The sequence below is a fragment of the Heterodontus francisci genome, chromosome 29 (assembly GCF_036365525.1).
Source record: "Heterodontus francisci isolate sHetFra1 chromosome 29, sHetFra1.hap1, whole genome shotgun sequence".
NCBI lineage: Eukaryota > Metazoa > Chordata > Chondrichthyes > Heterodontiformes > Heterodontidae > Heterodontus > Heterodontus francisci.
In genome coordinates, this window is record NC_090399.1 from 13,634,396 (window position 1) to 13,655,763 (window position 21,368).

A 21,368-nucleotide genomic window follows, 5' to 3' on the forward strand; every position below is an offset into this window, starting at 1 on the left:
AAGGGTATTGATCTGTAGAAGCCCAGGCACAAGTTATATAGGTGGAGGTTGCAGAGTGATTAAATGGGATTTCCCAAAGCTGCTGTACCCGGAAGTAAATCAGAGAAAAGCTCAATAGCAGCAGGAGAGCTGATGTGCGGTGTGCAGTTTGGCTGCATATTCCTTACATTCCAACAAATACACTTCAAAAGGTACTTTGCTGGTTGTAAAGTGCTTTGGGACATCTTGAGGTTGTGGAAGGTGCTTATAAAAGCAAGTTCATTCTTTATGAAGGAACAGTAGCCCTGTCAGGGCATTCATGAGGTCACATGGGGAGTATCACGTGTAGGTTTTGGTCTCCTTACCTAAGGAAGGACATGCTTGCCCTAGAAAGAGTGCAACAAAGGTTCACTAGACGGGTTCCTGGGATGAGGGGGATTGCCCGATGAGGAGAGATTGAGTAGACTAGGCCTATATTTCCTGGAGTTTAGAATATTGAGAGGTGATCTTATCGAAGCATATAAAATTCCTCAGGGGCTTGACAAGGTCAATTTCTGTTAAAATGTTTCCCCCTGGCTGGGGTGGCCAGAACATGGGGTCAAAGTCTCAGAATGAGTGGGTCAACCATTTAGGATAGAGATGAGGAGTAATTTCTTCACTCAAAGGGTTGTGAATCTTTGGAATTCTTTGCCCCAGAGAGCTGTGGATGCTCAGTTGTTGATTATATTCAAGACAGAGGTTGATAGATTTTTTTGGATTGTAAGGGATATGGAAGTAGTGCAGGAAGTTGGAGTTGAGGTAGAAGATTTTGATCACGCAGCAGGCTCAAAGGGGCCAAATGGCCTATCGTAGCTTGTATTACTGACACGTACACAAACCTGCTCCATTACATCTAACTGAGAGCAGAGATGGGGGCCCCAGCTAAACGTCTCATCCAAAAGGCAGCACCTCCAACAGCAGCGTGCAGGGAGCATCAGTCTGAAATCTGTGCTCAAGTCTCTCAGATGGGACTTGGACCCACAACCTTCTGGTCATTGAGCCTGGAGTGCTGCCAATCGAGCCACAGCTAACACCATATGTCAAACATACAAGACAATGTAAATAGTCATCTAGTACAGCCAGTTAAACCCGCAAAGCACGCAGAAAAACACTGCTCCCTTGTTTGTCTGCAACACTTTAGTTGCTGCAGTCTGAAAGTGCATCTGCAGAAGAAGCCTACCATTTAACTTGTTATTTGCTGCAATGGTAACAGGTGGGTTATAGGTGAAGTTAAAACAATGGACGCAGAATGGGAAATCTGAAGCACAACTCAAAATACATTCCATATGTTAATTCAGAATTTGACCCCATGGGATTTTTTTTTCAATAAAAGAAATGAGAAAACGTCATCCATCCAGTTATTTAATGTAATGACTTTTCACAATTCACAGATCAATTTACGATTTATATAATAAGTTCACCCAAATACTACAGAGAACAGGAAACGCTGACTCATTGAACGTCCAAATTTTCAACACTTTTTCCACCTTTGCGCTCCTGGTGTACAGCATTATAGAAACATAGAACATTTACAGCACAGAAAGAAACCATTCAGCCCGTCGTATCACTGCGATGTGCTATTCCAAAACGGCACGAATCATTTTCCAAGATGGACACCTTTCCTGATTCCCCCACCCCCGCTGCACAGTATCGAAAAAAAAACTTTGATTTTCACTTCACATCCCCACCTGCTATCTGATCGACTTGAGATAGAATTTTACAATTTTTCGAGTTGCACAAAACCTTAATCATTAAAAAAGCTTGTTTACCCCATAACACTCTTCCCCCACCCACCCCCCGACCCTCTTCCCCAAAACCCTCCCCAACGTTTTTACGAGTGGCAAAACACCTTTATCATTTCAGAGCTCTTTGGCAATAATGGAGATGGGGGCTCCTTTGACAGAAGATGATGCTTGCCAGTTGATGGAGAGCATTGAAAGGCTGCGGGACTGGGCGGGGTTGGATTGTAGTTCTGACCCCGAAGCAGTACAAGTGGAAGGAGTGACTTCCACCCAGCTGCCTGATCTACACTAATTGCCTCTTCCGTGTCAGGAAGCAGTACACACAGCAGCCAATGGCAAGGACCAGCAGTACAAAGGCCACCACCCCAAGGACCACAGCCGTGATGTTGACTCCATTTGTGATCTGAAAAACACAAGGAGGGAGATGCGAGAGAATGAAAAGGGGGACAGTACTAAACAATGCCATGAAAGCTCACACAGTAACAATTATAAAGTATGGCAAAGTAGATACAGAACCAAAACAGGCCATTCGGCCCTACAGGTCTATGCTAGTGTTTATGCTCCACATGAGCATCACCACCGCGCCCCCCCCACCGACCCCCTGCTCATCTTTATCTAACCCATCAACATCTCCTTCTATTCCCTTCTCCCTCATGCATTTATCTACCTTCTCCTTAAATGCATCTATGCTATTCGCCTCAGTACTCCTTGTGGTAGTGAGTTCCATAATTTAGCACTCTCTATGTAAAGAGGTTTTCCCCTGAGTTCCCTATTGGATTTATCAGTGACTATTTTATATTGATGGCCCCGACTTCCGGTCTCAACCATAAGTGGAAAGATCTTCTCTACTTCAACCCCATCGAATCCTTGTCAAATCATAAAGGCCACCATCAAAGTTACCCCTCAGTCTTCTCTTTTCAAGAGAACGGAGCCTCGGCCTGTTTAATCTTTCCTGATAGATATAACCACTCAGTCTGGTAGTATTCTAGTTTTAATTTTGCATTTTCTCCATTGTTTCTAAGTCCTTTTTATAACATGAGGATCAGAACTGTTCACAGTGACTCCAAGTGTCGTCTAATCAAGGCCCGACACACGTTCAACAGACCTTCCCTGCTTTTCAATTCTGTGCCTTTAGAAATGAATTCCAGTGCTTGATTTACTTTCTTTATGGCTTTATTAACCTGCGTCTGGTAATTTGTGTCTCTGTATCCCCAAATCCCCCTGTTCCTCTACCTCATTTGGACACTGATTTTCGAAATCCCTTAATTAGGTCTCCTAAATCCTCCTACCGAAATGTACTATGTTGAAATCACCTTAATAATCTCAGGTTTCCTTTGAACTAACCACCAACTCTTTTCCCTCCTCTCCTATGGGCGCTCATTCATCCTTGGATATAATTCCATTGCCAACCTTTTATACTTGAGCCTTGGCAATGAGTGCTGGCAGGCTAATGACCATGATGGAGAGAAATTGCAGACAAGTCCAATCCCATTATCACTCAAGGACAGGTGCACACTTTCTGTTGGGGGCACACAGAAAGAGAGTACATTTCTAAAGCGCTTTCTACCAACCTGGGACACCCCAAAGCTAACACTAATTAAGTCCTTTTTGAAGAGTAGTGACTGTCGTAATGAGGGAGTTAGTGCACAACATTGGATGACACTTTTGAAATGACAAGGGAGACTTACAGGTATGGTGGTGTCTACAAGAAGTTCCTTGGCATTCCCAAACTCATCCATCATCAGTAGATGGACGGATGGAGAGCAGCAGTTCAACCTAGAGAGAAAAAGCCGATTGAGAAGCGGTTTGTGCAAAGCTTACACAATGTGGTCCGCCCACCCTGGACCACTTCCTTAGGCTTTGGTAGTCCTACCAAACCGTAACTCTGGTAGGTGTTGCAGGTACAGTGTGTGATCCCCAAAGCAGATGGTGCATCAGCTGTCAGTTGACGGGGGAGGGAGGTGGGGACTCTGGAGGCAATCCAGAGTGGGGGATGCCCGGGGGCATGTTTAAAAAAAATCTAAGTTTAAAAGTGTCTGGGAAAAGCGGATAGACCTCTCCACCAGCCAGCACAGTGACGACGGGCCAAGTGGCCTCCTTCGTGCTATAAAGTCCTGTGAGTCTAGGCAGGGGGAAAGTGATCAGGAGTATTGGACTGGCTAACTTTTCTTCCTTTCTGCCCAGAGGTACTGAGGGATTCCGTGACCCCCATTCACACTTTGTGCTCAGATTTACTCACTCAGAACTGTGAATTTGAAGCAAGTGTTTCCTCACCCAGAGGGAGGCAGCACTGTAGGGCACTCAACCACTTACCAAGCGAGCCACTGTAAGGAAAGGGGTAGTCAGATTGTCCAGAAGTCTGCTACTGTTATAACGCTATTGATTTCTCTTGCTACTGTAGCACTCGAAAGCTTTTGTCTGTTCAGTAAAGAAGTGTAAGTCAATTTAGATGCAGTGAACAGTTGGAGTTTAGAGTGACTTTAAAGTAATGGTCAGTTTGGACAATAAAAGCTAACTAAAAGGCATTCCAGTCCATATAGTTCAGAAAACTATAACTAGTTGAGAACAGGAGGGAGCATCTGTGAATAGATCATCCTTTCCCAAGGCAGGGAATCGATGAGGAACAGTGCAGTTTTATAACCAGCAGTTGTACTGCGTATAATCAAGAGCATTACTAACAATGAGATGACAAAGTTGTGGAGCTGTACTGGGTTATGGAAATAGAAAAGAACTTGTTCGAATGAAAGTTTTTGATAAGGGACTCAGAAACAGCGAATTAAAATTCACCTTCTATGGAGCTGTATGAGGTGCAGCAGAAATGTGTGGATTTTCCTGTAAAGTTAATCACAGAAATGCATGGAAAAGTGAGTGTCGGAACTGAGGCTTAAGCTTTCGTGGCCTGTCGTTCTGAATTGTAACACACTTTAAGTCCTGCGGCTAAAACAGTCATGGTTTTGTCGTTAAGTATTGCTGTCAAGTGTACGTTTCATTATTGTGCACTCAATGAAGCTGTGACAACCGGCATTCAATCTTACAGGCCCTGCTGATGTAAGGAGCAAATTATCAGTATGAACACATGCATTCAGCCACTTCAAAGACTGCCGTTCCACAATACCTGAACATTAGGGGAGTCGGGAAAACATGCAGAGCACTCACCGAATGGAGCAGTTATACTGCTTGACAACGTTGACCATTAACGTTGAACAACGGGGGCTCGGGTCACTGTTGGAAGCTTGGACGGTTAACAATCCTGTCGGACCTTCATCCCACATGATGAAGTCGAATCCCCAGGCATAATTGCTACAGTCTGAGCTGTGTTGCTGATCGGCAGTACATTTGCCAACGTAGCTCGTGATGTTGTACTGCGGTGCCTCATCGTCCGTTATCTGGAACACAGGAATATACAAAACAGGACGAGGTTATCCAACCGCTCGACCCTATTCCACCATTCAACTTGCTGATAGCTGATGGATATCTCCAACGCCTTGGTTCCACAACCCTCAGTACCCTGGTCTAACAAAAATCTATCAATCTCAGTTTTGACATTTTCGGTTGACACCCCCACTCCCCCACCACCAGCCCCCTCCCCAAGCCTCAGCAGCTTTTTGGGGGACAGAGTTGCGGATTTCCACGACCCTTTGTGTGACGAAGTGCTTCCTGACATTCCCCATGAATGGCCAAGCTCTCATTTTATGCCCCTCTTGTTCTGGACTCCCTGCACCAGAGGGAATAATTTCTGCCAATCTAAGCTTTCAAATCGTTTCATTTTTTTATTCAGGGCAGAGTGGAGGATGTTTGGGAATGATAATGGTGCAGAATTTCCCATTTCTACACCAGAGATCACTGGGCACAGCCAATACAGGAAAATGTGGAGAGGTGGAGTGCACTGCACCAACGCAGCCAGGCCCAGTATTCCGAACATTCTCTGCAGGGCCAAGGGGATGGAGCTTGGGAAGTGGAAGTAATTGGACAGCTCTTTCAAAGAGCCAACAGAGGTACGATGACCGAATGGCCTTCTCCGGCACTGTACAAGTCTCTGATTCTATGAAAACGGGATGGGCTCCATTCGGGATGCCTGGCTTTCACCTATTCACTGGGCTCAAGAATCGATTAAGCCCAGGAGCAAGAATGGGAAGATCTGCTTCAATGAGTTGCAAGACAGGGAGATGGAGGAAAATAAATCAGAAAGGGAGAGAGAGGGTGGGGAAGCAGCTTAATCTAGGAAAGTTGTCTACATTAACTTTGCAGCAGAATATCTGGGCAGGCCGTGCCTTCTCCAGACTGTTCAATTTCTCTGCTTCCTTACCAAACATTTTCTTCCCTTCAAAAAAAAGCGTGGATGACGACGGGGATTGTGCGGTGGACTGGGACTGACTGGATTGCTCTACGGGGAGTTGGCATGGACCTGATGGGCCGATTGGCCTCCTTCAGTGTCATAAATGGCTCTACGACTCTCTATGGCTCTACGAAAAACCCTTAACTTCCTGCCAATCCAAAGAGCAGCCGCGTGATGTTCACTTCTCAGAGAAGGCTCTTCCAACACCTCTCTCTCACTCACTGCCTGGCAGCAGAAGAGGAGAGGATTGCTCTGACAGGAACTGGATTATTGTTCTCTTTATCTTCTCCAGCCTCAAAACCCCTTCACACTCTTTCAAAATCTTTACTGTCTCCCCTTTCTTGTTTTTTACTAAGCATCAGGTGCTATTCCATTTCTTTCTCCAACTGGCACCCTCACTTTATCGATGTTAACGCACCCTCGATAAAAGGGGGAAAGGACAGTGTCTGACCCACTGACCCACCCAGTCCCAGAGAGGGGAAAGGACAGTGTCTGACCCACTGCCCCGCCCAGTCCCAAAGGGGGAAAGGACAGTGTCTGACCCACTGACCCACCCAGTCCCAGAGGGGGAAAGGACAGTGTCTGACCCACTGCCCCACCCAGTCCCAGAGGGGGAAAGGACAGTGTCTGACCCACTGCCCAACCCAGTCCCAGAGGGAGGAAAGCACTGTGTCTGACCCACTTCCCACCCAGTCCCAGAGGGAGGAAAGGACAGTGCCTGACCCACTGTCCCTCACAGTCCCAGAGGGTTAAAAGACAGTGTCTGACCCACTGTCCCACCCAGTCCCAGAGGGGGGAAAGGACAGTGTCTGTCCCACTGCCCCAACCAGTCCCAGTGGAGGAAATGACAGTGTCTGACCCACTGCCTCACCAAGTCCCAGAGGGGGAAAGGACAGTGTCTGACCCACTGCACCGCCCAGTCCCAGAGGGGAGAAAGGACAGTGTCTGAGCCACTGCCCCACCCAGTCCCAGAGGGAGGAAAGGACAGTGCCTGACCCACTGTCCCTCACAGTCCCAGAGGGTTAAAAGACAGTGTCTGACCCACTGTCCCACCCAGTCCCAAGGGGAAAGGACAGTGTCTGACCCACTGCCCTGCCCAGTCCCAAGGGGGAAAGGACAGTGTCTGACCCACTGCCCTGCCCAGTCCCAGAGGGGGAAAGGACAATGTCTGACCCACTGTCCCACCCAGTCCCAGAGTGGGGAAGAACAGTGTCTGACCCACTGTCCCACCCAGTTCCAGAGGGGGAAAGGACAGTGTCTGACCCATTGCCCTGCCCTGTCCCAGAGGGGGAAAGGACAGTGTCTGACCCACTGCCCTGCCCAGTCCAAGAGGGGGAAAGGACAGTGTCTGACCCACTGCCCTGCCCAGTCCCAGAGGGGGAAAGAGTGCCTGACCCACTGTCCCACCCAGTCCGAGAGGGGAAAAGGACAGTGTCTGACCCACTGCCCTGCCCAGTCCCAGAGGGAGAAAGGAGAGTGTCTGATCCACTGCCCTGCCCAGTCCCAGAGGGGGAAAGAGTGCCTGACCCACTGTCCCACCCAGTCCGAGAGGGGAAAAGGACAGTGTCTGACCCACTGTCCCACCCAGTCCGAGAGGGGAAAAGGACAGTGTCTGACCCACTGCACTGCCCACTCCCAGAGGGGGAAAGGACAATGTCTGACGCACTGCCCTGCCCAGTCCCAGAGGGAGAAAGGAGAGTGTCTGATCCACTGCCCTGCCCAGTCCCAGAGGGGGAAAGAGTGCCTGACCCACTGTCCCACCCAGTCCGAGAGGGGAAAAGGACAGTGTCTGACCCACTGTCCCACCCAGTCCGAGAGGGGAAAAGGACAGTGTCTGACCCACTGCCCTGCCCAGTCCAAGAGGGGGAAAGGACAGTGTCTGACCCACTGCCCTGCCCAGTCCCAGAGGGGGAAAGAGTGCCTGACCCACTGTCCCACCCAGTCCGAGAGGGGAAAAGGACAGTGTCTGACCCACTGCCCTGCCCAGTCCCAGAGGGGGAAAGGACAGTGTCTGACCCACTGCCCTGCCCCAAGGGGGAAAGGACAGTGTCTGACCCACTGCCCTGCCCATTCCCAGAGTAAAAAGGAAAATGTCTGACCCATTGCCCTGCCCAGTCCCAAGGGGGAAAGGACAGTGTCTGACCCACTGCCCTGCCCAGTCCCAGAGGGGGAAAGGACAATGTCTCACCCACTGTCCCACCCAGTCCCAGAGTGGGGAAGAACAGTGTCTGACCCACTGTCCCACCCAGTCCCAGAGGGGGAAAGGACAGTGTCTGACCCATTGCCCTGCCCAGTCCCAGAGGGGGAAAGGGCAGTGTCTGACCCACTGTCCCACCCACTCCGAGAGGGGAAAAGGACAGTGTCTGACCCACTGCCCTGCCCAGTCCCAGAGGGAGAAAGGACAGTGTCTGACCCACTGCCCTGCCCAGTCCCAGAGGGGGAAAGAGTGTCTGACCCACTGTCCCACCCAGTCCGAGAGGGGAAAAGGACAGTGTCTGACCCACTGCCCTGCCCAGTCCCAGAGGGGGAAAGGGCAGTGTCTGACCCACTGCCCTGCCCAGTCCCAGAGGGGGAAAGGACAGTGTCTGCCCCACTGCACCGCCCAGTCCCAGAGGGGGGAAAGGACAGTGTCTGACCCACTGCACTGCCCACTCCCAGAGGGGGAAAGGACAATGTCTGACCCACTGCCCTGCCCAGTCCCAGAGGGGGAAAGGGCAGAGTCTGACCCACTGCCCTGCCCAGTCCCAGAGGGGGAAAGGACATTGTCTGACCCACTGCACTGCCCACTCCCAGAGGGGGAAAGGACAATGTCTGACCCACTGCCCTGCCCAGTCCCCAAAAGGTTTCCAGGTTCCTAAGGTCAATGCCCTTTCATATTCTCCGCAATTCTGGATTAGATCACTGGCTTTTTCCTCGGTTCATGTTCTTTATTTAAATACTGACCAGGATTTCCTGCTTTATCACAGTGATTGGAATCTTCACGTAGTTGTACGCTGTTTGGCTTTTCGCTGAATATATCGCCATGCTGCAGAGACAAAGGTTGAAGATTGACAATGTTAGAACTTACACAGTAGAGTGTAGAGCACCACTGCTATCCCCACGACTGTATCTGCGGACTTTAGAAAGGGGCCTGAGGAAATTTACAGGATGTGCCGGGAATGAGGGACTTCAATTATCAGGAGAGGTTGGAAAGGTTAGGTCTCTGCTCTTTGTTTAGTTTCCGTAGTTTTCCTTCTTCATCTGCTGCCTCTTTGGGGCAGTTTCAGAAACACTTCTCTCTGAAAAGTATTGCCTTGCAGAAATGCAGCTTTTATTTTGATTGGTCTGCACTCCCATGAATATGTGGCCGAAAGAGCTAAAAAGATTTTTAAGAATAAATTCAGCTGTGGGGGGGCTCCATTCTAACATCAGTTGTTCTTTAAAAAACCCTCGCAAATAGCTTTTCAGTCCCATCTGCAAGGTATTTTTCAGTACAAACCCACCTATGTGATAACGCTGGTTGACCCTTACCTGATTTCTCAGAATAAATACCAATTTCTCTCCAACACTCTAATTCCTTTTGTTTTGTCTCTCTTATTAGTTTATCTTCCATTTTATTGGGAGCCACCAAAACGTCATGATTCGGAACATAGGAGCAGGAGTCGGCCATTCAGCCCATCAAGCCTGCCCCGCCATTCAATATGATCATGGTTGATCTTCCACTTCAATGCCATTTTCCCACACTATCTTCTTATCCCTTTATGTCACTGGTATTTAGAAATGTGTCAATCTCTGCTTTAAACATACTCTTGATCACGACCTTTCCCCACCACCGCCCCCCCCCACCACCCCCCTCCGAACTTTCCTTTAATGTTCAACCCCTTCCCACCATCCCCTCCATCAATTGCATTCATTTTTGGCGCTCCCCTCCCCGCCCTGAAAAATTCACTCCTCCCCCCTCCCCACCAGTGTCATGCCTCGGACCTCCGAATGGAAGTAATTTCCAGGACCCCTCACCACAACCCCTGACTTTGGGGGGACTGGTAAAATTCATCCCAGAGAGAGAGTGAGAGAGAATGCTCAGTATCATTCCTGACAGATGGAGATCTATCTGGAATACTCTGTATTGTTACAACAAGTGTGCAAGCAAACATTGTGTGAGCAAATAAATGTCAGGTATCTCACAAAGTCAGTGTCCAACATAGAGATGAGAAAGTAAGTCAATAAACTAATCTTCTCATTTATAACTTCTTCACAAAAATGCACACTTTTTTTTGATTAATAGTAAGATAATCTTTTAATGCCTTTATCTTTCCAAAATTGTCAAACCAGCAACCCCCACCCCCCTCACCCCCACGTAAGCCAAAAATTGTAATGTGCACCCCACGCGATAAGGGTGGACAACCTTGGTGTAATCTGTTCAAGCTACTGCCTCTACTTGCACTTTTATATCTGTCGGGACAATGACTGCGAGATCTCCCTCTTGCTCTATCAGAGGCTCTTTCTCCAGTCGATGATCATTTCCTGATGCAAGAGTCACTTGCAGACCCACTACTAGAATTTGCACTACACTTTCTTACTCTGCCCACTTTCACCCCATTCTGCCAGTCCATGGACCTTGCTGCTTGGCCATCAGCAACCAATATTTAAACTTGCCATAGCTTTTCCTGCACGTCCCACAATCATCACATTCCTCCATTCACTGGACCCCTGTGGAATTTATGTCAGTCAAGACCCACATTGGGTAATTGGCCTGTGGATGTGATAACTCTGTCATGTGCGTCATGATCACTTGCAATACCACTATCCAGCCCTTGACCTTCCACATTCTGTTCCTCAGGAGAAAACACATGAGCTTTTGAGGTACAGGGTGCCTCATTTACTTCTATCATTTGCTCAGAGTCTGAGATTCTGTAATTAATTCCAATTAATCATGAGAAATGAATCTTAGCAGTTTGATTGCCATGTTTGATAAGTACTGTCTTACCATCATGACCTATTATCTCACCAGGGCCTTCCCATTCCCTATGATCCGAACTTTTATAATGCGTCAACTCTTCTGAATTGTCTCAGAGGGTCTTATACAATGCTTCAATGCTCCACCGATGTTCTCTGAGATCTGAACCTTGATAAAAGCTCATCTTCCTGCATGCTAAACATTCAAATGTTTAGAAAAAATAGAACTAATTATAACACCTTCTACAGCAGCAGGAGGTCTATCACACAGAACAAAGGGCAATTTGGGATTTTGCCCATAGACTATATCCTCCAAGATAGATAAGAGCTATATCCTCAAACCATTAGAAGTGATTTTTTTTTTATGAGCTGCCCATGCTGGGCAGTTGTCAATTTGCAGTCTGCTTTGTCAGCTAAAATTTTATGTACCATTTCATTGATCACTGCATGATTCCTTTCACAAAGACCATTACTAATAGGACTCTCAGTTGCTGTATTGATGACCATGACATTCATGATTTCACACATATCTATATCTCTGAACTCGTCATTAGAAAATCCGCCTCCATTATCAGTCAGAAACTTTTCTGGTGTCCCATGTCCGGTCCCTATCCAGTTCTCGGCGATTTTATCTATAATAACCCTTTTGCCCTTACTAAGTATTTTTGTAGACATACTAAATCCGGACAATAAGATGCAGGATGAAAATAATTCTGCCTTTGTCCCATACCTTTAGATCCATGGCAACTACCCCATTAAAGTCACATGCCAACGGAAAGCTTACAAAAGGGCACGGGGGCATCCTCCTATACTTTTACAAATTTCACAATTCTCACTAATCTCTTCTATTAGCCTTGTATACTCTTCATCAACTATGCCTGCATCTTTTAACAGGATTTGTAACCATTAACAAGTAGGGTGAGCACATTGTCTATGTAACTTCAAGACATCTTTTTCTCTCTCTTATGCTTATGATCTGATACCATTGACTCTTGTCTAACACTCTGATGAGAAACATTAGGTTTTGTTCAGGGCCTGACTGGGTAAACTGCAGATCAACTGATTTCATAAAAATTATTGCCGCACCCGTCTCCATGTCAAGTTTCATTTGTGCCTTTTTCAAAGAAGATTTACTCAACAGCGTTGGTATCTCACGACAGACTACATCAGTACTTACAAAATGCCTCATTCCACCTATTTTACATGAAACTACAACTCCCTTTAGTGACCTCAATGTGTTGTCATCACCAAACATAAAGCAAGTAGTGCTTTTATATTCCTTAATCTTTCATCCATCATCGCGACTTGGTGAATCAAGATAACAGTATTACCAATCTGTTCCTGTTACTATCAGGTGACGAAGGGTCGAAGGGCTCCCCTCTTTTTCCTCTCCTTGTTTGACTGCAACAGGGTTTATTTCTTCTTTAAAAAGTGAATGTACTTGCCAATTCAGTGAGTGTTTCACTATTTACATGCTACGATCATAAAAGAACCAATTAGACAGGTTTTCTTGAGTTTAAGAAAGAAAGAGGTTAGTTTTATTGTACCTAAACTGATCTAAGTAAAATAATAAACTACACTCCAACTTTCTCTCACACACACACACACACACACACACACACGTACACTCTCGAGGGTCACACACATCTAGATAACAGAGTGGGGAAGGATAGATTGGTCAGATTGGAGTCCAGAGCAATAAAAAGGGGTATACAGTCTGTGGTGTTTGGTGACTCAGTTGTCTTCCAGATGAACTTGGTGATCCTGAGGCTTCTGGCTTGTAGATATGGCTAGCAGATTCGGTGATCCACCGAGAAAACAGCGATGCAGATGAGTTCAAGGGTCTCTGTCTGCCACGGTGATGCTTGAGTGATTGCAGCCAGCAGGCAAGGTTCAAAACTTGCCAGGTGGACTGGGGGGAGAGAGAGAGGAGAACCTTCACTTGGGTCTCTTCTGATCAGTGTCAGTTACTTGTCTGCGTCAGAGAGAAAAAAGCCAGCTTAAAACACACAGATGGTGGGCCTGTCACATGATGGCTCAGTTCCATCTTGCAACTTAATTAGTTCATGTCTAGGACTTTCCTTCTTTCCATTAGAGTCCCATTGTTCAAGTGATTATGTTTGAGTGGTCTGTCTCGACCAGTTTAATGTCCTATGATTGCCTTCAATGTTACGTGAATGAAGACTGACCAGGTGAGGCACTCCAAACTTCTCAAGTTATTGTTTTGGAGGGGATTAGCCAGCCAATTTGACTCCCTCTCAGTGCACTGGAATGCAAGGGATTTTAATGCAAATTTCAGTGGCCGTTTTAGCAGCTAGCAGTCACCTTTTTTTTAAAAAAATTAATTCAGATTTCCAGCTGATGGATTTTTAAAAAATCATCATTTGCCATAGCATGTGTTCATGACAGTCCCACATACTGTTGTAGTGCAAGCACTATCTAATACCACACAACTAAAGGAGTCCGCGACTAATACATTTATCACAGGACTAAAACTCCTTGTGACCAGTATAATTTGTTCGGATTCATCATTATCATCATCCTCTTCCTCAGAACACTCTTCGTCAAGTGTCATTTCAAGAACCTTGCCTCTTCACTTTGGGCAGTTCACCACATAATAGCACTTAGAGTCACACCTGACGCACCTATTAACTATTCCTCGGGCATTCCTGGGATTCATTCATTCACTATTGTTGTTCCAAATCCATCTTCTGCTGTAATAGTCAGATCTGCTAAAGATGCTTTCATTCTCATTCTGCCTGTCTTCAATACATCCATTGCATTGACACTTATGTCAGGTATCAGGACTATTTTAAAATCTGCTAATTATTGAGTTTTCTATTTTTTTGTCACAGCAGAATATCTCATTTATTCCATGAAGGCTGAAGGAAATGATTGTTTCCTGAGGAACGTTCTAAAGACAGCAGACATCCGATGCAACTGAGTCTCATTTTCTGAGCACTGAACACCAATTAGAATCAGCTGCCTCTCTATATGGGACACCTTAGTACAACTCAGTAATTTAAACACTATTACAAATCCAGGGATCTCCAAATTGATCTTTCTCAACCTTATATACAATCTGTTAAAGTCCATGACACATTCTTCCATGATCATCTGTTTTCCGAAATCTATCAAATCCTGACCATGCCTCATAGACATTGAGCAGATTTTCTTTCTTGTATCTATTAGAAGGTCCAAACCTTCATCACTATCCAACCGACAGGCATCCATCTCACAAAATACTGTAGTTCTGCTTTTAATTCTTGTAGGACGTGACAATGCCAAGTCCATATCTTGCTTTCTTTTTTGGCAGGTCCATAACCCATGGCCACATATCCACTTCAATCTTCCACTGGTCATATGATTCAGACTGCAGGAACATTGCAGGGTTATCATACCCCGACAATTTAGACTTGCTTTCCGCCATTTTCCATAATGACCACTAGGATTTTAGTTTTATGTCTGAATTTTTTTTTTAGCAATTTCCAAACTTCACCTTTAGGCAACCATCATCTGCGACCATGCTAGCCAGAGAGTGAAGGATAGAACTGGAGCCTAATCTTTACACACTTGTAAGCATTTATTTACAGAGACACATATTACAAACACGAACCTCCAAACCCAACAACTACAGTTTCAGTCTGCTCCTATATACATGAACACAAGTGAATCCCCAATTAATGCCCACCACCTGAATACGACTAAATACCCAATCAATATATAATTAACACTCCTATCCTCCCTTAGTCTCTCACTCCATATATGGGCGGCACAGTGGCGCAGTGGTTATCACCACAGCCTCACAGCTCCAGCGACCCAAGTTCAGTTCTGGGTACTGCCTGTGCGGAGTTTGCAAGTTCTGCCTGTGTCTGCGTGGGTTTCCGCCGGGTGCTCCGGTTTCCTCCCACCTCCAAAGACTTGCAGGTTGATAGGTAAATTGGCCATTGTAAATTGCCCCTAGTGTAGGTAGGTGGTAGGAGAATGGTGGGGATGTGGTAGAGAATATGGGGTTAATGTAGGATTAGTATAAATGGGTGGTTGTTGGTTGGCACAGACTCGGTGGGCCGAAGGGCCTGTTTCAGTGCTTTATCTCTGAATAAATAAATAAAATAAAAATAAATAAATATATTCCCCAAACCTTATTCACGGCCACCCCTTTGACCTCACCATCGTATCTGGCCTCACTATTTCCATCGTATCAATCACAGATAGGCCATCTCTGATCACTTCCTTGTGTCACTCTCCACCCACATCCCCTTTCCCCCTCCAAACCCTACTCCCTTCAGTGACAGCCCCTAAAAAAAAAACTCAGTCCCAATTCACTTGCAACGTCAAAATCCCAACTGTTTAGCCTTCAGTTCGCCATAACATTCCTGCAGCTACTGATTTGCTCAACCTCACTTTCACCTCCACCTTCATAACAAGTGCGCTGAGCTCATGGACTTCTTTGTCACTGAGATTGAGACCATCTGATCAGCTGCCTCTGCCACTTCCCTCCCTTTCCCTACCGCAACAGGTCAAACTTCCTCTAAACTCCCCCCGCACTCGCCCTGAACTCGCATTGTTCTCTAATTTCTCTCCGATCTCATCTTGTCCATGCAACCCTTGCTTCCTCAACCCTATTCCAACTAAACTGCTGACCACCCAACTTCCCTTCCTGGCTCCTATGTTAGCAGATATTGTTAATGGTTCTCTCTCTCTTCAGGTGTTTTTACTCCCTCCTTTAAATCTTCCATAATCATCCCTATCCTCAGAAAACAGAGTGCAGATTGAAAGCAGAGTGTGGAGATTTGAGTTTGGTGAGTGGGGATTTTAAGTGTTTTTATTTTTATAAAAATCTGGTCTGCAGTTAGCATTTAACTGGGATTTACCCTCTTGGTAAAGTAGGGTTAAAAAAGTAAAGTAAGTTTCTTCAAGTCTTAGGCAGAGATTAACAGGCAGGGTAGCTGATTAGTTAAGTAGCTGACCAGTCAAATCTGGTTGCTGCAGTTTCAGCTTCTAAAGGTATAAATACAGAGGTCTGAGAGGAACCTGCAAACGGAGTGCAGATTACAAGTAGAGTGTGAAAATACGAGTTTGGTGAGTGGCAAGTTTGATGAAGGGGGGAGGAGGTGCTAATTTCTTTTACTTTTTTAACCCTCCGGTATTTGTTCGTGCTTTGGTGCAGTGGAAAGACCTGGTAGTGAGTAACTCATAAGCTATTCTACTTATAATAAATAGTCTGTAAAGTTAAGGTATGGCAAGCAACTCAACCGAGTGGAATACGCAGCTTGTGGCATGTGGAAAGTCATGGACGCAGTATGTGTCCTAGACAAACACATCTGCAGGAGTGTCTCTGGCTGCACAAGCTTGAGCTCCGGGTTTCGGAACTCGAGTGGCGGCTGGAGTCACTGTGATGCATTTGCGAGGCAGATAACTACGTGGATAGCATGTTTAGGGAGGTGGTCACACCGCAGGTTAGGAGCATGCAGACAGATAGGGAATGGCTGACCACCAGGCAGTCTAAGAGAATCAGGAAGGTAGTGCAGGAGTCCCCTGAGATGATCTCGCTTGCTAATCAGTTTTCTATTTTCGATACTGGTGAGGGTGTGCAGTCAGAGCCATGTTTGTGGCACCACAGGTGGCTCAGCTGCACAGGAGGGGAGGAAGAAAACTGGAAGAGCAGTAGTGATAGGGGACTCGATAGGGGATCAGACAGGTGTATCTGTGGCAGTAAACATGACTCCAGGATGGTGTTTCCTCCCTGGTGCCAGGGTCAAGGATGTCACGGAACAGCTACAGGTCATTCTTCTGGAGGAGGGTGAACAGCCAGAGGTCATGGTCCATGTTGGCACCAATGACATAAGTAAGAAGGGGGATGAGGTCCTGAAAGCAGATTTTAGGGAACGCGGAAGGAGATTAAAAAGCAGGACCTCCAAAGCAGTAATCTCAGGAATACTCCCAGTCCCATGTGCGAGTGAATACAGGAATAGGAGAATTGAGTGATTGAACACATGGTTGGAGAACTGTTGTAGGAAGGAAGGCATCAGCTTTCTGAGGCATTAGGACAGGTTCGGGGGCAGGTAGGACCTGTACAAGGATTGCATTTTAGCAGGACTGCGACTAATATCCTCATGGGAGATTTGCTAGTGCTGTTGGGGAGGGTTTAAACTAGTTTAGCAGGAGGATGGGAACCTGAGAGGGAGCTCAGATTACAGGGAAGCAAAACTGGTATCTTGTCAGCGGTGTGGGAACCAGGAGGAAATATGAGAGAGGAATATCAAGGTGCACAGACTACTAGGGGAGATAGATAGCACTAGAATAGGGAATAGTAGGTTATTAGGTAGGGTCAGAGGAAGGGAGAAAGTAATAAAGTCTAAATCAGGGTTAATGTGCATGTATGTGAATGCACGGAGTGTGGTTAATAAGACTGGTGAGGTACAGGTTCAGATTGCCCGATGGAAATATGATGTTCTGGCTATAACAGAGGTCTAGCTCAAAGAAGGGTAGGACTGGGTGTTAACTATTCCTGGATACAATGTGTTCAGGAAAGATAGGAAAGGAAAAAGAGGGAGGTTGGCAGTATTGATGAAGGAGAGAATTGTAGTGCTAGAGAAAAAGGATGTCCCAGAGGGGTGAAGAACAGAATCAATTTGGCTGGAGCTAAGGAACAAAAAAGGTGCAGTAACATTGCTCGGTGTCGTCTACAGGCCACCAACTAGTGGGAAGGACATGGAGGAACAAATTTGCAAGGAAATTATAGAGAGATGCAAAAGTTATAGGACAGTTATAGACAATACCTCTAGACTGAACACATTCTTAGCTGGTCTCCCAAATTCTACACTCCATAAACTTGAGGTCATCCAAAACTCTGATGCCCATGACTTAACTCGCACCAAGTCCCATTCCCCTATCACTCCTGTGCTCACTGATCGACATTGGCTCCTGGTCAAGCAACAATGCGATATTAAAATTCTCATCCTTGTTTTCATGGCCTCGCCCCTCCCTATCTCTGTAATCTCCTCCAGCCCCAAAGCCATCTGAGATATCTGTGCATATCTAATTCTGGCCTCTTGAACATCCCCCCTCCCCCCACCCCCGATTTTAATCGCTCCACATTGGTGGCCGCACCTTCAGTTGCCTCGGCCCCAAGCTCTGGAATACCCTCACTACACCCCTCCACCTCGCTTTCCTCCTTTAAGACGACCCGTAAAATCTAACCCTTTGACCACGCTTTTGGTCATCGGACCTAATATCTCCTTATGTGTCTTGGTGTCATATTTTGTTTTATAATGGATGTTTTATTGAATTAAAGGTGCTATATAAATATAAGTTGTTGTTGCATGCTGCAAATCCCCCCGTTGGCCCAGAGAGACAATTGGAATGTAAAAGCATTATGATTGGAGAGAGTCTAACTAGTGCTATGTCTCTGCCGTCCTGCTCCAGCCCAACAACCTTGCAAGATATATGCGCTCCACCCATTCTGGCCTCTTCAAGATCCCTGATTTTCATCGTTCCATCAGTGGCAGCCATGCCTTCAGCTGCCAAGGCCCTAAGCTCTGGAATTTCCTCCCTAAACCTTCTCGCCTCTCTTTCCTCCTTTAAGACACTCCTTAAAACCTACCTCTTTCACCAAGCTTTTGGTCACCTGTTCAAAATCTTTCTTAAGTGATTCGGTGTCCAGTTTTGTTTGGTGATGCGCCTGCCAAGTGCCTTGGGATGTTTTACTGCCTTAAAGGCAACATGTAAATACAGGTTGTTGTTGTCAATACACAGCGCTGCGACAGTAGGTGGCGATGTTGCCTTGACTCCAGAGCAGCAGGGCACCTGGATAGTTCCAACACACGATCATTCTTTTTATCAGAATTGGCGCAGTGGTTAGCACCGCAGCCTCACAGCTCCAGGGACCCGGGTTCGATTCCGGGTACTGCCTGTGTGGAGTTTGCAAGTTCTCCCTGTGTCTGCGTGGGTTTTCTCCGGGTGCTCCGGTTTCCTCCCACAAGCCAAAAGACTTGCAGGTTGATAGGTAAATTGGCCATTATAAATTGTCACTAGTATAGGTAGGTGGTAGGGAAATATAGGGACAGGTGGGGATGTTTGGTAGGAATATGGGATTAGTGTAGGATTAGTATAAATGGGTGGTTGATGTTCGGCACAGACTTGGTGGGCCGAAGGGCCTGTTTCAGTGCTGTATCTCTAATCTAATCTAATCTAATCTAATTGGAAACTACCACCAAATGCCATTAGGTTTGAATAAATGCCTCTGTAAGGGATCCCTGTTGCAGAGAAGACTGATCTTAAACATCACTGAATGCCAACTGAAATCAGATCCAGAATTACAGCTGGAAGAACAGAGGGCAGAAATGCAGCAAAGGGCATCCCTTGCAAACAGGCACTCGTGGGCACGGTGCTGTGAATTCGTACATGATCGGGGCGAGGTCATCACACAACATGTTCTGCTTAAAGTGCACGACAGTGAAGAGAAGGAGCTGCCCAATGGGGAGTCAAAAATAATCCAGCTGCTCAATTTTAATTAAAAATTGTTAGAGGGCAGTGTGGAAATAAATCTAAAAACGTATTCGATCTGAACCGTACAGTTCTCCCAGACCACCCACACTGGCTCCTGACTCCCAATGGGGGCAGGGGGAGTAACTTTAATCGAACTCCACCCCGTGGGAATCCCACTGGATCGGGCAGAAAACCAATTCTGCAGCCCCGCCCATTGCCTTCAACACAGAGTAACATTGGGGTGGTGCGTAAGTAAGACTAGTGTTTGTTCACCAACCCATCAGCTTCCCCGACAGACAGGTTCAGTAAAAAATATCACCCCCCAGTGTTACAAGTGAAAAAAATCCCAACTTTACTGCTCCAGACTGGGAATACAGCAGAGAACACAAGGATTGTGGGCAGGTACCTGGGTCTTCCCAGCCAGATCACAAGACTTGCAAGGTTGTAGATTCCAACATTCCCGAGTGGCTTGACACAGCAGGGAAACCGACATCCAGGGAGAAGACTCGGAGGGTGGAGTTCCAGACCGGTAAGTATAAAAAACTTACCTCTGGTAAAAAAACTGAAAAAAAAACTTTTAAAAAAACTGAAAAAGGGACCCTGCAGGAAAGCGGTGACCTGATTGGCTGGTAGGGAATTTGTACTGAATTTGAAAATAAAACATTGATAAAAAATTGATTAAAACCCTAATTAACTAATTAATAAGTAGAGTAACTAAACAGAGGGAGGAGATTACTGTATTTAGTTAGCATTTAATATTTATAGCAGAAATCTAGCACTCGGGACCATTTAGTTTATTGGAACATAATTTCGTAAGGATTTAATAAGTATTTATTTACTTTAAATTAATTTAATAATTAGTGCTAGAAATGTCAGTTAGAGGGGTGAAGTGCTTCACCTGTGAGATGTGGGAAGTCCGTGACACTTCTAGCGTTCCGGACGACTACATCTGCATGAAGTGTAGGAAGAGTTTTAGAGAAGTGGTTACACCCAAGGTGCAGGCAGATAGATGGGTGACTGCTAGAAGGGGCAGGCAGTCAGTGCGGGAATCCCCTGTGGCTATCCCCCTCGCTAACAAGTATACCGTTTTGGATACTGTTGGGAGGGATGGCCTATCAGGGGAAAACAACAGCAGCAGCCAGAGCAATGGCAACACGGCTGGCACTGTTGTTCAGCAGGGAGGGACAAAGCGCAGAAGAGCAATAGTTATCGGGGACTCTATAGTCAAGGGCACAGATAGGCGCTTCTGTGGACGTGAAAGAGACTCCAGGATGGGTATGTTGCCTCCCTGGTGCCAGGGTCAAGGATGTCTCTGAACGGACAGGGGGCATTCTCAAGGGGGAGGGTGAACAGCCAGATGTTGTGGTACACATCGGTACCAACGACATAGGCAGGAAGAGTGACGAGGTCCTGCAGGGGGAGTTTAGGGAGTTAGGTAGTAAGTGAAAAAACAGGATCTCTAGGGTTGTAATCTCGGGATGACTCCCTGTGTCACGTGCCAGTGAGGCTAGAAATAGGAAGATAGTGCTGCTGAACGCGTGGCTGAACAGCTGGCGTAGAAGGGAGGGTTTCAGATATTTTTTTTTATTTATTTATTTTTATTTAGAGATACAGCACTGAAACAGGCCCTTCGGCCCACCGAGTCTGTGCCAACCAACAACCACCCATTTATACCAATCCTACATTAATCCCATATTCTCTACCACATCCCCAACATTCTCCTACCTACACTAAGGGCAATTTACAATGGCCAATTTACCTATCAACCTGCAAGTCTTTGGAGGTGGAAGGAAACCGGAGCACCCGGAGGAAACCCACGCAGACACAGGGAGAACTTGCAAACTCCG

The 21,368-nt window shown here is 46.4% G+C and overlaps 1 protein-coding gene across 6 annotated transcripts in view; it reads right to left on the reverse strand.

Annotated features, from left to right (window-relative positions):
* Positions 1-1,839: 1,839 nt before the first annotated feature.
* The window catches only part of LOC137345944 (von Willebrand factor A domain-containing protein 7-like), a 79,381-nt gene continuing 59,852 nt past the window's right edge, over positions 1,840-21,368 (reverse strand). For all 6 annotated transcript variants that reach the window (XM_068009192.1, XM_068009191.1, XM_068009194.1 and 3 more), the window contains 4 exons: positions 9,040-9,121; positions 4,917-5,146; positions 3,449-3,536; positions 1,840-2,163 (listed from right to left, as the gene is read on the reverse strand). In XM_068009192.1, coding sequence (XP_067865293.1) covers positions 2,044-2,163; positions 3,449-3,536; positions 4,917-5,146; positions 9,040-9,121 — 520 coding nt within the window. In that variant the 3' untranslated portion in view covers positions 1,840-2,043. The remainder of the gene's footprint in view (positions 2,164-3,448; positions 3,537-4,916; positions 5,147-9,039; positions 9,122-21,368) is intronic.